General features: G+C 39.0%; 1 protein-coding gene across 1 annotated transcript in view; it reads left to right on the forward strand.

The window, feature by feature from the left end:
- LOC120441124 (neural-cadherin-like) overlaps positions 1-20563 on the forward strand; it is a 370842-nt gene that overhangs the window by 223832 nt on the left and 126447 nt on the right. The window contains exons 24-27 of the mRNA XM_039614938.1: positions 1155-1598; positions 1752-2082; positions 3657-3750; positions 8830-9014. Of these exons, the coding sequence (XP_039470872.1) occupies positions 1155-1598; positions 1752-2082; positions 3657-3750; positions 8830-9014 (1054 nt within the window). The remainder of the gene's footprint in view (positions 1-1154; positions 1599-1751; positions 2083-3656; positions 3751-8829; positions 9015-20563) is intronic.

A 20563-nucleotide genomic window follows, 5' to 3' on the forward strand; every position in this document is an offset into this window, starting at 1 on the left:
ATTACTCTGAATTTAAGGTTTTAAGAATAAATTGATTTTTAATCAGCATTTAAAGTTTGGCTGCATTCACATGCAGAACAATCCTGGAAAGTTTTGAGCATTGTCAAAACTGATGGGAGGAAAGGCTTTTAGAATTTTTGCAAGCAATGATCATAAATCTCTTAAACCAACCTGTCAGCCCTTCCATCAACAGCTAAAGTAAAGAGTTGTGAAGGTGAAGACAATAGCATAAAGGCAGTCTGACAGTGTCAGTGTCATATGTCAGTTACAGATAAGAATAAGAAAAGTCCCCCAGGCAAGTTTTTATACTGGTAGAACTGATAGAAAGTTGCTAGAAAGTAACCTCGAATTCTAAAAGGATATAAATGTTGCAAACCCAGAGGAACCCTCTATCTGCTTTAGTGTTCGTCTTTTACTTTGATTTTATAATTGATGATTTAAAAAATCATCAATGGCCATTTTGAAGACAACTTATGCTGCTCTTCCTTTATGATATGAGCCAATCCAAACACTTCCTCCTACATGTAGTAGTCTTTATTCTTTTCTTTGATTCTAAGAAGTTACAAGAAGATAACCAAGTTACACTGGTTGTCTCACATAAAGCCTTTTTACTGTTAAAATTGCATTTTTTGTGTATTTTTTCTTGGAAATTTGCAGTCAAGCTTCTCACAGAAACTACTGCAACGTGCTAATGTATTTTTTTAACTTTCCCAATGGTGAATAATTGGCCTCATACTCTGATTTAATTATTTTCTTTTTACGCCTCCTTAACCTCTTAAAATTAAACTCTACTCTTGTTTGGTTACCCCGTTAAGGGCAAAGAACATTTTTGTTGTCCTCCACAAACAACCCATAAGCCACATCCCAGTAACAACTTTGTCAAGGTGATGCAAAAGTCTTGTGGCATGACACTTCTTCTCAGCAAATTACAGGAGTGTAAAGAAAATGAATGTATTTATTGGCATTTGTCTGATTATTTTAGGTAAGCTATTGGCTCTGGAAACTTGGAAATCTGCTTTGGAAAATAATAATTGCAGTAACAATAACTGTTTGGTTCACTGTAAAATTATTTTTGGCTCTAATTACAAGAAGTATTGAGTTTATTATCTTTGTTATAATGCATGTCTGTGATATTTGTGCGCTTCCTGTTTTAGGTTGAAGACCTGGACTTCTCCAGCCTTCTGCACTGTGTGGTGGAGGTGGAGGACTATAACGATCACGCTCCTGTCTTCATTCCACACTTCATGTCACTTGCTCCACTACCTGAGGACATTGTTGTGGGAACCAGCGTGGCCCATTTGGTAGCCAGCGACTCTGATTCAGGCCAGAACCGTGACATCACCTATAGCTTATCAGAGGACTCAGATCCTGAGGGTCTGTTCACCATTGATCAGTCCGGTCTACTGTCAGTGGCCCGGCCTCTGGATCGGGAAAGGATAGCCCAGCATCACTTAGTTGTCATTGCGACTGATCACGGTGTTCCAGCTCTGACAGGCAGTGCCACAGTTCAGCTGCCTCTGTTGGATGTGAATGATAACGGACCAGAGTTTGAAGCAGCGTACTCTCCAATAGTCTTTGAGAATGTGGCTGGACCGCAGGTAGGCTTGACTGGGTTTAATCCCATATGGCATACTGTACTATTGTGTAGAGATTTTCATAAAGACGAAGCAAATGATAATGATTGACTGCGTGGTTAAAAAAATCTTCAGTGAACAAAGCTACAACCCCTCATCCTTTTTCATCTTGTTTAGGTAGTAAGGTTGAACCAAACGTCGACCCTCCTTCAAGCTGTGGATCACGACTCTCCTGAGAATGGCCCTCCTTTCCACTTTGCCGTCCCTCCTGAATATCGCTACAGCAACGATTTCTACCTTCAGGACAATCTCAACGGCACAGCGACACTAACAGCTTTGAGGACGTTTGACCGCGAGCGCCAAAAAGAGTTTCTCATTCCTATTATTATGAGTGACAGTGGAAGTCCAGCCAAGACAGTGACCAGCACCCTGACTGTGACCATCGGTGACCAAAATGATCACGCACACGTGGCAGGGGAGAAGAAAATTTTCATTAATAGTCACAGGGGTGAGTAGGCGGTAGTGAAAAATTAAAAATGAATACATAAATGTACTTGTTTTTCCCCAATTAGTGTGTTTTCATAATATTTGGAAGCCATTATAATTCACATTTAAATCCAGGTAACTGCCTAGCCCGACTCTGTGCTATCAACAATCATCTTGGGTGTCCTTGAGGAATTATGTAAAGGCAAAACCACCTTTTTCTGGCCTTCACAGATTAATTACACCACACCGAATGGAGGGTTCATTTCAAAATTCCCTGTTGTCTTTAGGGTGATTTTGTTTTACTTTGTCAAATTAAAAGTCTGTCTTTTTGTGAATTTAACATTATTTGACAGACGGAGGTCGGTTGGAAAGTTTTAAAATATCGCTCAACCAGCATCTACTTAATAAAACAGCCTTCATCTACTTTTTAAAGCACATTTTGAACTTTGCCCTCAAACTTTTCTCTCTCTGTAGGTGACACTCTTAGTGCCAGCTAATTAATTCCTAATCAGTGAGCAGTAATTAAAACACACAAACAGACACACACACTGTGTTTATTGTGTTTTTCACCTCCGCCTCAACTCTTCCATTGTCACTACATCATCATTCCCCGCATGATCACTATTTAGTTGCCGTGACTCCCACGGAGCTGTTCTAAGGGTCACAAAGGCAAGATAGTGCTCGATTTGACACACAGTTAATTACACTTTAAATGTTTATTCTCTGTCAGCGTATTGCGTTTCTGGTCTGTCTGAACTCAGGCAGTGAATCTCAGATTTTGAGTCCCAGAAAGCATCCATGCAGTTTTCAGATTTGCACAGGCTTCACGGCACACTGCGTTGTCAGTTAGGTTGAGTTATGCATTAGAAGTACATGTCCATCCCTCGTCAGACAGTTAAGGTCTTGCTACCTCTCTGTTGATAGTTACAGTACGTCGCTTTTGTTCATATGCTTGCACTTGGATTAGCATTGCTTTATCTGCTTTTGCCATTCAGAGCTACAAATGCACATTTCAGTGGTGTTGAACTCTTCTCAAAAGTTAAGTTTCACAAAGACAATCCAGCTAAAATTCAACATGTCAAGGTCTGCCTTTTAAATTTTGAAGGGTACCCTGTGAATAATTCCCACATGGTACAGTGTGAGGAATTGGAGGAGAAAGAGTAATGACAACAACACTTCTTTCTACTTGATTATAATCATTATGCATTCAAACAGCATTTTCTCTTTTGCATTTCTTTCTCCCAGTGTCACCCGCAATGTCACTTCTCAGTTTTGCTGAGACCTGAGCGAGTGTCTTTGGATATTTTGCTGTTTCTGCTGTTTTTCACTATGTATGTCTATTGTTGATTTTGTTTTCCTCTGTTTAAAAAGCTACTGTTTGTAGTGTTGTGATTTCAAGTCTTTTCCACTTTTTCTTTATTCTAATGAATGTAAAACACATGAAGCACACACTTAAACACATGTATATATCAATGCAAAAGCACAACTAGGAGGCCAGAGCAAAAACAGAGGTTTATACTCTAATTCTCCACCATATTTAGTGCTGCTGAATCATTCTCACGCAGACTGATTAACGGATGCATTTTCTCTTTTCAGGCCGTATGCCAACTACAGTGCTCGGAAAGGTCTACTCTCCTGACCCAGATGATTGGGACAACAAGACGTATGTCTTTGAAGGACATGTGCCAAGGTAAATTAAAACAAATTAATTCAATGGGTCAGCAGTTTCTAATCAGAAATGTGTCATAAGCTGTTTTAAATGAGTGCAAATGATGGCAGGGCATCTACTCTTTCCAAGAAACATCCTGACGTCAACGATGCAGGAGCTTCTGTGTGCCAGATTACTTCTTTCATACCCTGAACCAAGTTACCTTTTACGGCTAATCGGCGGCACCTCCTTGTTTTTTAGTCGTTAGATTGATTTAGACATTTAAATAGTGCAAAGCAACAACTCCCGGATCGAAATATCCGTCTTTGTTTATTACCGTCCTATTTTTCTATTACCATTACCATCCTGTCCAATTTTCTCCCTCTGATTCTATTTCCTCAATGCCTCTTCTCAATTTCTCTTTCCGTTTTTGTAGTTAATGCATGTGTGTTTTCCTGCCGTCGGATGACGATGTTCTGTTTGTGCCAATACTCTGCTTGAGATTTTCACTTGCTAAAAGTGACACTGAGCCACAACGCTTCGCACTTTGACAATCTCCCACACGTATGCACAGACGAGTCCCGAAGTGACACTCCAGTACCCTATGACACCTTCGTCTATATCTTTCATGCTGTGTTGAACTCAAAATGACAAACTTTGCTACTTTTTCTCTCAAAGTCAGAGTTCAGGCTTTATGAAGGACTGGGTGCAATATAAGGTATCAGAACTTCACGACAGCTCTCATCTCTTCATGGTTCAAACCCGACTTAAGTTCAGAACAGACCGTTGTGCTTTTCTTAATACAAATCATACTATAGTGCACTCACGTCTGCTTTTAGAGTTCTGAGCAAAAGTCTTATATTTTGCTTAAAATTAGACAGGCTTTCATGTAACATTGGACACTGGTTGCTTTTTCACTCATTTTTAGTCCAGTCCTTGTACCTGACCGAATAAAAGTGGCTCCTAACTTAAGGGATGAATTGATGTTGTGTCTACACATTACAGAAAACTAAGCAGACTCAATTTAATTGTTAGGCACTTTGTGAGTAGCAGCCTGTTGCAAAAATCCATCATCTGTTACCATTTTCTTTGTTGTCTAAAAAAAATGCCAAATGTAACACAGTTTGACAGGTATAAAAGAATATTTTTGCGGCAATAAAGTGATTCCCAAAGAGCTATAAGCTGAAAACTTCACATGTCTTGGCAGTCTGTCAGTGTGTCCTTAAAAATGGGCAAAGAGTTGCAGGCCTAAAAAAAACTATCTGCAGCAGATGAACATTATCTGACAGTCATGTTGGTTATACCAAATATTGACTTTTAAGCTTGTTAGAATTGTGCAAACTCTGTTTTTGCCTTATACATGTATGTTTGCACAATAAATCTGTTTCCCATTTTTCCTAGCAAAATGTGGTGGAGATGAGGGATGGTTCAAGAATTCTGCAGACTACTGTGTATTTCTATTTCAGTTCACCAAACAGTATTTTCAGTGTTTGGGTGTGGATATTATTTTCTACTGCGTTGTTTAGCTAAACAGTGCTGGGAAAAAAAAAAAGTATCTGGTGGAGCAGTGTTTTCCTGGGAGTACAGGTAGTCCTGAAAGATTTGCTCAGCTATCACAATTTATTAAAGAATTAAGCATACTTTAAACTTTAAACACAAAAATGACGAGTACTACATAAGCAGTAAAGAATAGCAGGAAAATACAAAAGTCTTTGTATTTTACCAAAATATATGCAGTCACAGTTTGTCTAAAAAGCAATAACTAATAGGATGATGTGTTAGATAAACATAAAAAGTTAAAATGCAGTCGCTACTTTAGCTTGATTTCTAAATAAAAACTCACTTTTTTGTCAAACGTATGGCCAGTGGTTAAAATGTTTTGAATTCCTAAAATCGTTGGAAATAAACAGTTGAAAAAACAAGATAATAGTTTAAATCGTTAGCCAAACAGAACAAACAGAACCAATGAAATAAGTCTTAAAGTTGTGACTAGATGATTGAAATTGAAAGCTAGGGCTGGTTAAAGTGTTTTTTCATGAAACAATACAAAGTATGCTGAAAAATGTTGTTGAAGCTGTTTGTGTTATACTTTGTTGATGGTCCCGGCACATGTTTTGCACAGCCGGCTAAACAGAGAGACCTGTGCTATTTGTGCAGCTTGGAGGATTACTTGTTTTGATTAAATTTTAGTTGTTAGTTGTGATTTTCTTTCATTTTCATGCCACAGTAAGGACACCTGAAGTGGTGATGCAAGCACTAAGATATCAAACTAATTCCAGCATACAGCTGGTCTGCCTGCCAGTCCAGGAATGATTCAGTTTTGCTCATTTGAGTCGGGTTAGGGATTCCTAGGTGAGAGACGGGGTGACGTTTTATGTAATGTGTATGTAGACACCGTCATCTGGGGTAGCATTGTGCAAAATGATAAGACACCAGAAGAAAGACAAGTGTTGGCACCAGAAACGGCCTGTAACAAAGTAGTTCACATAAGGGTCAATAAAATCAGGTTTCAGCAGATTCAGATGTACTAAATGAGGAACCACTGATAGTTAAACCAGTTAAAACAGTAAAATTGTCTTTCAGTGATGTCAATCCTAGAATTAAGTGCTAGACCTAAGACGTGATGAATGCCACAGCATGTGCTGTAAAATGAGTTAAAACAGCTCTTGTCTCCACAAGTGGTTTATTATTTGATTTGCCAAGGTTCTGCTTTGGATTTCCTCTCTAATTAAACTTGAATGAGCTCATTTACTGTACAAAGGCAGCAGGGAGACAAGGACCAAGCAAAATTGCTTCCTTGCATGTCTTTGTGCCTATTAGTCAGTCTCATTTTTCCCCTTGCCTCCCTCTCCCTAATGCATCGTCTCTGCTCACTTTCTATTATTGTCCCAGAGGGCAATTGATTAACAGAGTAAACACTAAAATACAGAATAAAAGTCCAGGCTGAAAGGGATGAAAGAATATTTGTTTTGGTCTGTCTTCAGCTTGGACAGTTGTAACAGAAGTGCAGCCAACTGAAAGGGGACAAAGTGTGCATATAATTTGAGCTTTTATGTTACGTAACATATTCATAAACTGTTTCATTAATTCATACTTTTTACATAATATTAGAGTAACAGTTTTGTATATAGGAGTTCACAGTTTACCTGGAAATCCAGATCCGTGTACCAGCAGCATACCGAAACAATCATGTTGGAAGAATCAGTGAAATTCCAGATTATCTTTACTTGCAACATTTCTGTAAATTGAATACCATTGTCGCATGGCCAATAAACGTGAGTAAAATATGGTAGGTGTGGGAAAATTGATGGTTTCCTATATAAAGTAAATAAAGACTTGTTTGTCCGAAAACCACCAAGACTTCCAGGCTTGATTTTTGCCTGACTGTATCAAATTCAGTTCAGTTTCATTTCTATAGCACCAAATCACCAAACTGTCACCTCAAGGTACTATAGTAAGGTAAACACCCTATAATTCATTATTAGAATTAGTAAGGACTCTGCATGTATATGTATGTGAATATGTAAAATCTGTAGACAGGGCAAGGTTTTTCCCTTCCATTCCTGTGTCTGTCATAGTTTTACTGCCCAGTCATGTTTAAGCAGGTTTGGTTGCATGTTGAACACTGACTAGCACATGTAAAAGGAAATCTTTGTCCGGATATATGCCGCCAATACTGGCAGCCCTAAAACACTGGCTCACTAATTCAACAGACAACAGCCAGTGAGTTCTCAGAATTAAAGGTACAAAACCTCCTCAATGCTGTCTCTCTGTGCTAAAGTTAAAACAAATATTACGATATAAACAACCTATATCACGACTATAACATCATCACTTCTGTGTTTGGTATGATGACATTAAATGTCCTCAACAACTTGTGTAGTTGTTGCAAATGCCTTCTCCGTGACATGGAATCCAGAACATGGAATTTACAATTTAGAAAACCTTAAATTTAGAAAAGCTTTTACTAAAGGCAGACTTTTCTTGAGGCATCTAATAACTCCTTTTTGGAGTATTACCTCTTATCATAGAACATGTTAGAAATTTGTATATGGCCCAGTCACACTCAAGTAAAAACGAGGACAATGACTGGGAAAAATCAGTAGTTGTGTGGTATTTAATATTTCTATGTTCAGTGACAATTTACAAGCAGTTACAATGACGTGCTGGATGCCCAGAGGGTGACTATCCGACACCCTCAATCAGAAGGAGATTCCACTGTTGACGATTTATCTCGGTTAACTGCTTAATTTGCAACCTAAAACCAGACAATCATGAACTGATAGCAGGGTGGCTCTGTCTTAACGCTGGTTCGTTTTGTTTGTTTTCACCATTTCGAGGCAACCATTTCCAAAACAATAAGGTCACAAGTTTGGTTGTGTGTTCCCTCCAGCCACTGTTTTCCCCACTGTGATTGTAGCATTAGCCAGCCTGCAACGAGTCTACCAGTGTTTAAAATAAAGAATCCAACTTCCAGTTCCTGCTATTTGCCATATTTGCCATTCCATCGGGTTAAAGCTACCTAAGGGCACGAACTACAACATACTTCTTTAAATACTGTGCTGTACCCTATACAAACCATAGACATTAGGCATTCAGTCATACTTCTCAGTTAGATATTTAACACACTGATAACTGAAAATTACAGTTCTTTACAAACTCTCAAAGACATAAAGCCGTGTGATCAGTGCCTCTCCATTGGTGAATCATATAGATTCAGCAGCTAGGCCCTCTCAGACTCTAAGCCGTTAGAGAATAGTTGAGACTGTGTAGCGCAGTCAATGCACCGTGTTCACCTGCACTGAAATGTAATGCTGCAAACACATCATTCACTCTTAGGTGATTGTGTCAGCTGTAGCTAGGAGGTTGGTGCATTTGTCAGCTACTTGAATGACCTTCACAGAATGCATTATATTACTAGTAATTACTTCTTATTTAACTGCACTGGTTAGCAGCTTGCTTTTGAGGGCTGTTGGCTGAATACATAAAAGACAGGTTTTCAGTGTGGGTGACAAACTTCATCACCCCTGTTAACCGCTCGTCTTATGTGAAATGGAGGAAAAGCATCTGAATGGGTTCTTTTTCTGATTTGGGTGCTTGTGTTTTTTTTCTTTCCATCAGTTATTTTATTCTGAACAAGCGAACTGGTTTCCTGATCATCAAAGAGAACGCCCCACCGGGCACCTACCAGTTCCTGGTTCGTGTGTCAGATGGAATTTGGCCAGATGCTGTCTCCACTGTTACAGTACACGTGAGGGAACTCCGAGATGACGCCATCTACAACTCGGGGTCACTTCGCCTGGCAGGTAAGATTAACTCTGCAGTGACACATGAACATGCACCCTGCTGTCTGAGCCTCAAAATGAGTAGTTCACTAGTTCTCGTAGTGTCTGAAAGTAACTTTCTTGACTTACTGATCAAAACATATTGTAAAAGGAAAAAAGGTCTACCAACCTACCATGTAGCCAAAGCAAGAACATGTGTTTTTGTATCATATTCAGTACATTTGTTTGAGAGATAAAAGATTAAATTCTCAGGCACAAACTTATTGCATGCTCTAATTCTCTAATCAGCTTGTTTAGGTTAGGAGTGTGGATTGATTTGCTAGGATTAGGCAAACATGTTAGACTTTGGTAATGGCTGTGACTCATGAGGTAGAGTGCGTTGTCCACCATGTGGAATTTTGGGGGATCAAGTTCCCCCCTTATTCCAGCCACAAACTCTATATGTTGTCTTTTTTCTGGTTTTTAATTAATGTAACTGTGGCCCGATGATAAAATTGGATTGGTGCTGTTGGTCAAATAAATCTTGTAATGACCAGATATTTAAATATCTATGGGTTTTTTGTTATTTGTAAGGTACAAATGATTTCTGTCCCTGTCTCTGGAGCTAATAGTTCACTAATTATGCAGTATATAAAACAGTAAATATGCATTTTTTGGCTCGGTAGAGCAACTCATTTACCGATCAGAAAGTCAGTGGATCAATCCTCGACTCCTCCAATCCACATGCTGAAGTATCTTTGTGCAGGATACTGAACCCTGAGTTGCTCTCATTGCATCCATTGAAGAGCGAGTGTGTGTGAATGTTAGAAAGCACTTTGGCATAGAAGCAATGTATGAATGTGTGTGTAACTGGGTGAATGAGACCTGCAGTAGAAAGAGCTTTGAGTGCTCAACAGAGTAGAAAGGTGCTATCTAAGTCCCAGTCCAGCACCATACTTCCTGTCTTGAATAAATTCAGTGAAGATAGGACAACGTGTGCAGAATGCTGTAAATCACAATTAAGTTAGAGCTGTGAACATTATACCCTGGAGAGTATTAACTTGATCTCCCCCTAAAGAGGCTATAAATCCATATGCTTCTGAGTCTGCAAAAACCTGTACTTGACTAATTTACAGTTGAGCTTTGGGGTTTTTAATTTTCCACTAAGTTGCATCAGTTTTGTTACAACATATCAAAGTACGTGACCCATTTCGTTATGCCCTACCAAGCTCACATTTCCATCTTCACACTTGTCATCAGCCTGCATTCTTTCTCGCTCTGATTGATGGTCTGTGACAGTCACACTCTACATTACCTACAGTAACAGGTAAAACCTATACTAATACCAACTAAATAATATTTGGGGGAATGTGCTCATTATTTGTAGACTTGTCTCCAGGCATACAAAATGAATGCAGGCTGATTACTGTTTGTTCTACTGTTTGTTTCCAGTGTTTCCAAAAATTCTAACGCTCCAAGGTAAAGATGTTTTTTAAGTGCAAGATTACGCCCATTATTAATTCCTCTCGTCTGACTCGTGGGATCTCGGTTGTTGTCAGTGCTCGCACAGAGAAGCCTATTTCCATTACTTATGCTGGTAAAATAATTAGTCGAGGTTTTGCTCAGCCAGCACATTCTCTTCACATGTTCAGCAGCATCCATCATTACCTGATGTACGGCACATCGGCTGTCTGCTCAGAATTAAATTCGCTTTAGAGAAATGGGACATGGCTGAAGGATTTTTATGATTTCCGAGATATTGAAATAGAAGCAGACAGAGAGGCCAGCGGATGCTCTCCAAAGATGAGAGGAGAGCAGAGGGAGAGAAGGAAGAAAAGTGTGGAAGCGAGAGTCGAGCATAAAAGGATTTTCTTCTCATTCTAAAAGAAGGCTGAGGTAAATTAATGTGCACCAGAGAAGGCACGGTGGAGAACAGCTGGCACACACATTCCAATATTTGTAGAAATGTAGACTGTGTGTTTTTAAGATGAATAATGGAAACTGAAATGAAATAATTGCACAATTAAATTCTCCATGTAGTTATTTGTTTTTGTAATTTTCATTCGTTTAATTTAGAAAAATACACTTAGATTTGTCAGCAACTTCTCCCTGTAGGGTGCGCCTTCACTGAAGATTTTTAAATGGTTCCACTGTCATCAAAGGGCTCTTAGCTGTAGAGTGCATTGATTTAATAGACCCTGGTTCTAACATAGGGACTTGAATTGAGAGCCAGAGAGCACCAGTGTCAGACACCACTCTGAATACTCTGTCAAAACTACTCAGATGCTTTTAACCTGCAGTTCAGCAAGGAGCAAACTCACGAAACATGTAAGTTAATGGTTTCATAACAAAATGTAATAGCAAGGATTAATGACTCTGAGATCATCTCAAGTTGCAGACTGCACACTGGCTACACAGGTGTGTGTCCGTGTGTGTTTGTGCGAGGATATGCAACAGTCATTTCCAGGATTTTTTTGGTGCTTCGAAGTAAACACTCTCATTGATTCTCAGTCTCGGGGATTATGAAAATATTCTACTTATAGCATTACTTACACCCTCCTTGACATTTTAAATCCCTTTCCAAGAACAAATGTGGAATTCAATAAGGGTGCACAAAGAAAGGACTAGTTAAATCTGCCTTGCTGAGATTAAGGCTCAGTCCCCGCGCTCCATTTCTCAATATTGATGGAAAGGTAAAAAATGTAGTAAACAAAAAGTCCTTGAAATGTCCACGTAGCACAAGCAGAGAGTAAAATGCATGGTGCTCAGGGGGAAGCAGAGTGTGAAACACACGATGAGTAACTGCTTAAAACCAGCTGATGCAGTTTTCCAAACATGAGGACTTTATAAACTATTCCTGCCAGGAGAGTTGTCCTTTGGCAGATGCGTTGTTGAGAAGCGCGAAAATGCTCACTCTCTCTCTTCTCACGTCTGTCTGCGCTCCAGGGTGCCTGTATTGTGGGATCAATATACAGAAATTGGGAAGATATATTAGTTTGTTATTATATGTGAGATTCTGGAGACTTCCTTCACTGATCACACTGTAGTCATCTAATGCTGCCCCAGTGAATGGAGGTGGTTGTTCCATGAAAAAAATAACTAAAATTCAATCATGAAAGTCCATTTTCTGTTCCTTTTTCTGTTTAATGAACCAGATAAGTAGGATAGGGAAGGTGACGAGGTCTCATACAGCAGGCTGCCACGCTAACAACACTTCCACATCCATTTTCTGAATTAACTCATGACTTTTTTTTCCCCAATTAAAGGGTCTGAAGAGCTGATAAACTTGATATCATTAGATTGGCTCTACTTGTGCTGGAAGAATTTAAAATTAAAAACTGAAAATGCTTTTACACATTAGGTGTTTAGATGTTTAGCATTTAAAGATGAAAAAGGAAAAAAAGGTACAGTCGATTCAGACAGAGTGTAGTGAGATGATCGCATGTGAGAGGTGGGAACTGAGAGATACTTGCAACTGACCCTCTTGCATATGCATATATAGATGCAAAATAAAGGGAGGAAAAATATTTAAATCAATCTAGCAAATTACTTTACCAACATTTGCAAAATGTATTACTAATTGCACCGGTATTTACCACCCTTAAAAAACGGAGGAGGCATAGCAGAGATTTAGATGTGTGTGCTTGAAGAGGCATTTCTCCACTCGGGTCAATTTATTTGGAATGCCAGACAGAGATGTGATAAAAATGTAGAGATTACCAAGCCATCTAATTGCAAGTTTGCTCAGTGAAGTCAGGAATGACCTGGAAGCTCCAACCAAAAGGAGCCATGCAATAGCAGTAGCAAAAAACATCCAAATCTTCGTTTTTTGGCATCGTGTTCTTCTCAACATACTGTGGCTTCTGTGACAGGAATTTCACTGCCTGTATGATGGCATTCAGAGCAAGATGGCTAAACAACAGAGAGAAAATGTTGACGTTGGACCCTGAAAAAAATTCAGGCCCTGGATGGACATCAGGCATAGGAAGTCTACATAGCAACCCTATTATGTATTGAAATAGTTTGAGGTTGTTGTTTTTTTTTGTTATCATCAAACCTGTCTGATCAATCCATTTACATTTATAATCTCAAAGATATTTCTCCTTAATAAAGTTTTGTTACACTTAAATAAACAGCAAAATGTTAAATTAATAAAATGCTTATAATTTCAGTACCATGGACAGCGCAAAAGCTGTGCTCCCTCAGAGAAATAAACTTTTCTCTGTCAGACATTTCCAATTTGTTTTGTCCCTTGAAGGGATATATGTTGTCTTAATACAAGAATGCTACAGAGCCCAATGTCAAAATATTGTCATACATCTTACAGTCCTACATTGAAGCCTGTTTCTATTATAACCACTCTGTCTGCCAGAATATCTAAATATCATCTCTTAGTTTCCAACCTCGTGCTAAATTGTGGGATTCTTGGCAGATTTGACATGTCATTGAAATGAAGTGACTGCACCTTTGTTTAGAACACAACAAAACTTTTGTCAATCACCCATGAAACTATTTGGGGATTGCACTCACACGCTATTTTGCACTGCTTAGTAAATGTGGGCCTTGGGCATTTACCAGGCAGTGAGTGGAATGAAAATCCTTTTAGAAGCAAGTCTCACCACTCAGCATTCTGAAATGCATTTGTGTTTATTTTAGTAGTTATTTTGAATCATTATCTACTTTTATTTTACTTTTAAACTGAACATTTATTATGTTTCTTATAAGACAGGAAAATTATAGGTAATAAATTTGTACACTACACTGCAGCCTAATCTGCACTTTCCCAGAAAAGTGCACACTGTACAACACCATGCATACACGCCAGTATACAAGTATAAATGCAGTGACGTTGCCCACTATGGCGTGGGCTCTGTGGCGTGGGCTGCATGGCAGCTCAACACAAGACTATACATCAGGCTTCAGACATATCTGCAGCACCTTAATAAGTTCTGTCAGCATGTACTCCACAGCGGCTGTGGCTGCTTGCTGCTATTATTAATTCTTACATTCTTCAAGAGTCTCGCTTCCCAGAAAACTAGACCTGCGTCACACATAGGTTCCCTAAAATGAAAAGAGGATTACTCCACCTCTGATTTCAGCCTTTCTCATCAATTAACCAAGAGCACAGTCGAAACAAGGATCTGGCTGATGCTTCAAAGCATCAGCTGTGAGGGGAAGCTCTGTTCAGTCAATTGCATGCTTTTGTCTGATGTTTGAGGAGCAGGAAGCAGCAAACATTTCTCTGCTGATTATTCATCATATAGTCATTTGATACCGGAGATTGTTATTTTCTTCCCATAGGTCAGTCGGATAAGCCGTGCACTGTAATCTTGTGGTCAAATGGAAAAGTCTGGCTTGCTAGAGATTAAACTCAACCTTGTTGTTCTGATCCTGGGAAAGATAGTGTGAAAGTTTACCTTCTGTTCCCTTCAGCTGCTCCTCTAATCACTGAAAGGAGTCCTGAACTGAAACTGGTTTAGAATTCATGAAATCATTTGAACTTTTTGTCAGTCATCCACAAGAAGTTTTCATTTTTCATATACGGCATGAGAGCTTGAAGTTAATCATGTATTTCAGTGGCTATGATAAAGAAAAGTAATGACTTTGAGTACAATGAAGCCAACAAACAATTATGTTTCAGCTGAGAACTAAACATAAATGTGCTTAAATAACAATATGCTTTTTTTGTCCTTATTAATACTTTGTGTGTTATTATGTTTGAAAGAAAAACCGGTAAACAGATTGTTTTTGCCTGAAGTTTTTATATAATTACTAGATTTAATTAGGATTTCCACAACATTTACAGCATTTGTCTTTTATGGAAGATATAATGCCACCAGCCTCTCCTTGGTGTTTTGCTTTATCAAAGCATTTTGTTAAAGAAAACATTCTTCGAATCTTACAAGTAATCATTAGGGCTTCATAAAATCCTCATTTGTTTGACCTCTTCTGAAGGACTGCAAAAAAGACAAAGCCACAGTTTGTTCTCACTCTTTTGTCTCAGTTATTCATATAAAACTTCATCATATAAAGTAAGTATTTGGCCCTTTTGTGTCTATTTAAGGGACAGCTGTGGCTCAGAAGTTAGAGCGTCTGGCTCCCTCCCCGCATATCAAAGTGTCCTTGGGCGAGATACTGAATCTCGTATAAATGCCTCAGATCCAGCCAAATATGTGATAGAATAAACTGTGTGAGTGTGTGTGCGAATGTGGCATGTAGTGCAAAGCGCTTTGAGTGGTTGATAAGACTAGAAAAGTGCCATATAAACGCAGTCCATTTACCATTTCTTTGTGTAAAATCACAAGCCTTGAGGCAGGAGGGCATCTGTGCACCGCCTCCAATGAAGCCTCTGGGAAGGAGAAAGCAGAAGTCAGTTGTGAGGTTGGATCAAAGCCAGGTGCAAAGGCTGCCACACTGCGTTAGGAGTTACTACCCTCTCCCGCCGCCAGCCCCTATCCCTCCTGACTGTCTCTCTGTCTGCCTGTGTCCTTGTTTCTCCCTCTGGACTGACTGATGGGAGCTGACATTAGCCTCGATCCCTCACGTTGTATCCGCTGAGCCCATTCTGAGCCCCCTGTCTTGTCTCTTAATGCCTAGGCTCTGTCTCCTTCTCTACGCTCACAAACCTAATCACCCTGCCCACCCCTTTTTATATATATGTGTGTGTGTGTTCTTTTACTTCATTCACTGTGAGATGAACTTTGAGTCTCATAGTGCTGATTACATTGAAATTAGTTTGTTTGTTTTTTTACGTAGAGCAGTTTGTTAGTCCTGGTCCTTTGTGTTTTGGCTCCCATCTACATGTTAACATGCACAATTGAAATGTTTTTGTTAACAGCTCTAACTGCTTAGACTCTGGCCTCAAAGATATTCCTTCCTTTTAAGCATTTGCCTTCTTAAGCACAAAATTCCCTGGAAGATACCCACTTAATCTAAGAGTTAACCAAAGTCTAAAATATTAGCTTTATCTGAATTTTGAAATATAGTTTTTGCACTTCCATTAGTAAAGGTTAAACACATTGAGACTGGCTGAGATTACATATATGAAAGGGCCTTTACATTTAAAAGCCATTTCATGTGGTAATATTTCAAAGTAATCTAAGTAATCTAAACTAACCAAAGCCTTGAGTTTTATGTAACCAAACAGCCCAAACCCATCACATTTATGTGACTGTTACTATTATTATTATTAGTTATAATCTGAATCTGCTAGATTAGAAAATTGTTAACAAAAGGACTTCTGTGATGTCATGCTAGGAGAAGCAGCCTGATTCTCCTGATGTGGGAGAGAAACCTTTTAACAAACAGCCAAACAATTAATGCAAACTGCCTTTGAGAAAACCTACCGTGTCTGCTCAAACCAAACAGGCAGAAGAGAAAGCAAAGCCACAAGAAAAAGATGATAAACAAGACCAAATGGACACCGGTGAGACATGCATTGAAGAAAACATGGCTGCTGTGCTAACTGAGTTACACGACTCATGAAAGAGCACACTCAGGCCTCCCTAGACACAGAGGCCACTTTATTGAGGGTGGAAGCCACTCTATGCGATGTGGAGTGTACTGGAGTGTACAACAAAACTAGAACAAGAAGTTCTGAATATTGAACAGAGACTGAGTGAAGTAGAGGACAAAATACTCCAACATGTAAGAGCTATTCGTTATTTAGGACACAGAGAAGAAAAGTTATGGATCAAGTATGATGACCTGGAGTCAAGATCAAGATGGGACAACCTATACATGCTGTGAAAGAAGATGGGGAATATGAGAATGAAATGAGTAATCTCTTAACAAACCTGCTGCTCACATCACTTGAATTAATGGAGGATTTAGACCTGTGTGCCAAAAACAGGTCACAGATCCCAAACCCTGAAGCCGAAGCACTTTGCCCCTCCAAGATCCATCACAGTGAGATATTTCTGACTACAGAGCTGAATAAAAGCTACTCGGCTAAGCTTGGAGAACACTGGGGGTGACATATCAGAGTTTTTGTACAAAACCTTGACTGTTATCGGAATCCATCCAAGGTTTGTGGACTGGATGATGGTTGTACGTATAAAGTCAGACTCACGTGTCAAAGGGAAGGGATGCTGTTCAGAGAGGGGTCAGCCAAGGTGGTCGACTCCAGGTCTCTGCTTTAAATATGAAACCTATAATGAATATGGCAGAATTACAACATTAAAGCTGTGAATGATGATGTGACCTAGTTTCTTCTATCCCTAACTGAGAATAGGGAATATGGAGGTTATCGGATCAGTCAATCAAAATCTCTGACGCTGATGTTGGTAAACCACTGACCTACAGTTTGCTAGAACATTTAGATTTCCGGTGTCATCGTGAGTTCAGATAGGGATTGTCATAACCTCTGACATGTTTCAAAGCTAACTATCGAAAGCCGATGGGTGAAATAAAAGCCAACCTAAAAACATGTGAAATCCTCCCCCCGTAGGACAAGTAGAAACAGTACAAATGAATGGATTACCTAGATTACTCTTTTTGTTCCAGTCTTTATCCGTAGAGGTCCTTTGATCTACATTTAAAATAATAAATAAATGACTATCTAAAGTCATGTGGGAAAAAAACAAAGCAAAAACAAACTAGAATTAAATTTTAAGACCTGAAAAAAAATCATTTTGGGCAGCCCAGCTCAAGTCAGTGGTTACATGAATATCTCAAGATAACGAAACCAACTGGGTCAGGATGGAAAAGAGTGAATGCTCCACATATTTTAGATATAATCCCATTTAAGAGTGAAGATATCGGGAGAGGAAATAATTCATGACAAGGTAAAAAAAAATCCCCACTGTGAGAAAAAAACTAAGATTCTCAACTTCAGCTTCCAGCAGGTGAAGATTGTACATAATTCTCACTTTATTCCCTCCCAATTAGAAGCAGGGTTTAGAAAGTGGGAAGGAAACAGCTCGATACTCTTGGACCAGCTGTTTGAAGCAGAAGATCTGGTGTTCTTTGAGCAGCTTCAGCACAAATATGATCATCCACCACATTATTTTTCAGCTGTAGAGAAAGACAAAGAATGGGACAACCCCCACCCCCTCCAAGCCCTTGTCCCATCAAAATTTGTGAACGTCTCAGGTCAGTGGTGGAGGGACTGTGGCTTGGTAAGAGAACATACACAAAACTATCAGACTACTGCCAACATATACAAAATGAATTTATAAAGAGAAGTGTCCTTAGAACCATCTTACTCTGTATATAATGGGCCGAAAAGGATTAAAAGGCAACAATAGGATATTCCTACTGAGAGTCTTTTTATTAGTTGATAAGAAGATGATCACATCTCATGGATGAGGCCGCAGCCTCCCACGGTGGATCAATGGAGGGAGAGGGTTAAGAAGGTGTGCTACATGGAAAGCATACTACGAGATAACAACTAAAACTAGATATATTCTCAATAAAATGGGTCCCAGTTGTCTCATATTTCCTCATTTGATGTGATCAAAGACAAATAGAATATTTTTTTCCTCTTGTGTTTTTGGTGCTACCACTACTTTGTACTCCTCTGCTGTGAGTGACACAGATTGTTACTTCATTCTGTAATAATGTCAGAGTGTTGTTAGGATTGTTGAATGCCATAATTAGTTTGTTTACGTTTCATTTCTCTCATGTCATGTGACTTGAGAATATGGACATTACACTCTGTTGCACTTAAGCTGTGTGTGTGAAAAAGAGACGTGATTGATTGGACTGTCTGATTTCACTTGATGAATGGAAATAAAAAGTTCAAAAAGAGAACAGAAAGTTGTTATCTATCCAGCAGGAGTGCCACACGAAGCTATCTCTCTGACTCTTTGCTCCTTTATTTCATCCAAGCTCTCTAAGCTGTGTTTCTCAGGCATCTTGCAATGTTTTACATTTTCATGCACAGCATCCTTAAACCTGTGAGCTCCATGAACCTCATCATTCCCGTCATTGTTCATTGGTGATCTGCTCTTTCTCTACGTACAGGATAAGGTCATTACTTTATAAAACATCACAAGTGTTTAGATGCATAAAAAACTGTCCATATTTTGAATAGAACATTGGTATGAAGGTGGATCTGAGTGAGAGTTGAGCTCAGTGGAGTGGAAAATTCAGATTATTTAACACAAGGTTTTCATTTTGTTGATTTCAGTCCTGACACATAGGCTCTCCCCGTAATCTTCAAAAAATATATTTAGTTTATTCTAGCTCTGTATTACTTTGTGTATCATCTGTTAGCCATATCCAGTGTTTTTCTACACACAGACTTTAATTGGCTGCACAGTTATATTACTGGCTGCCAAAGTATATTTTGTAAGTCATATTTTAGCTGTTACTTTCTTGGTCTCATTTTGAACGTTGAAGGTTCACTGGATTGTGAATAATATATGTGAATGTTTGATAGAGCGCACTGAAGTGTAGAAGTGCTTGTATGAATAGGTGAATGAGGCTCAAGCAGAGTAGAAAAGCGCTTTATAAGAACTAATCCATTAAAGTTGCTGTTGTTCGTCTGCTGGTTTGTTTGGCTGTGGATATGACTTTCTTGACTTTCTACTGCATTTGTTGTACTTTCCATCCATTATCAATTAGTCGCAGTGAATTCCTGTACAGTGAAAATTCTGCAGAGATAATTTTATTCTGTACTGTTGGATAACATTTGTACTGTGCAGAATTCTCACTGACTAATGCTGACTGATTTTTGCAGGTGCATACAACAACACCTGGGTGTTAACATTAAAAAGCAAATGAACTTCTATTTTCCCAATTATGGTGCTGTATGGGAAGCTTCAAATGTGGTGCTCATTTAATCTCTATAAAGGCTAAATTGCCCGTGCCACTCCTTCAAAAATCTGACTTCAATTATTTGCATATACACAGTGCCAGCTTCTGGTTATTATTCATGATTGTTTTGATCCAAAATCTGATGATAAGTGGTGTCTCATGGGAGTTGCAAGGCCATCTACTGCCAGAGATTTGGTTACTGCTGCCCAGATATTTGCTGTGTTTGCCAGATTAATGCTCCTACCTGACAGGCTAAACGTCTGTGTCGGTGGGATAATCTGCTAGGATCGCTTGTCCAGTCTTTGAACATTTGTACGAGTCTTCGGGGTAATTTTTAAATTTTAAAGATAGAGCTCTGACACGCTAAACGACTGGAGTCAGACTGGTACTGAGAAACAAAAGAAGTGTAACATTTTTCCCTCAAATGTTCACTGCTTTTTACGATTAGAACTGAATGCAAAATCAGCAAAGTGTAAATACCTTTATTGACAGGAACTGAAATCGAACTGCTGAGCACTTCCTTCACCAACAAACGTACTGTAGGCACACTGAAACAAGCACACAGGAAAACAAAAAGTGTAAATGCAAAATAACTTACAAACAAGTGTTTTATCAGATACAGTAAGCCTTTTGAAATAATTTATCATCATAGCTCTAGTCTGGAGTGTTGTGGACTATTTTTTACTTTAGCAGTTTGAAAATAATTGGATTTATCCTTGAGCAGGGGCGGAAATAATGAGGCCACTTACAGTTCCAACTCTGTGTGTGTGTGTGTGTGTGTGTGTGTGTGTGTGTGTGTGTGTGTGTGTGTGTGTGTGTGTGTGTGTGTG

Source organism: Oreochromis aureus, linkage group 1 (assembly GCF_013358895.1).
Source record: "Oreochromis aureus strain Israel breed Guangdong linkage group 1, ZZ_aureus, whole genome shotgun sequence".
In the NCBI taxonomy this organism is placed as follows: domain Eukaryota; kingdom Metazoa; phylum Chordata; class Actinopteri; order Cichliformes; family Cichlidae; genus Oreochromis; species Oreochromis aureus.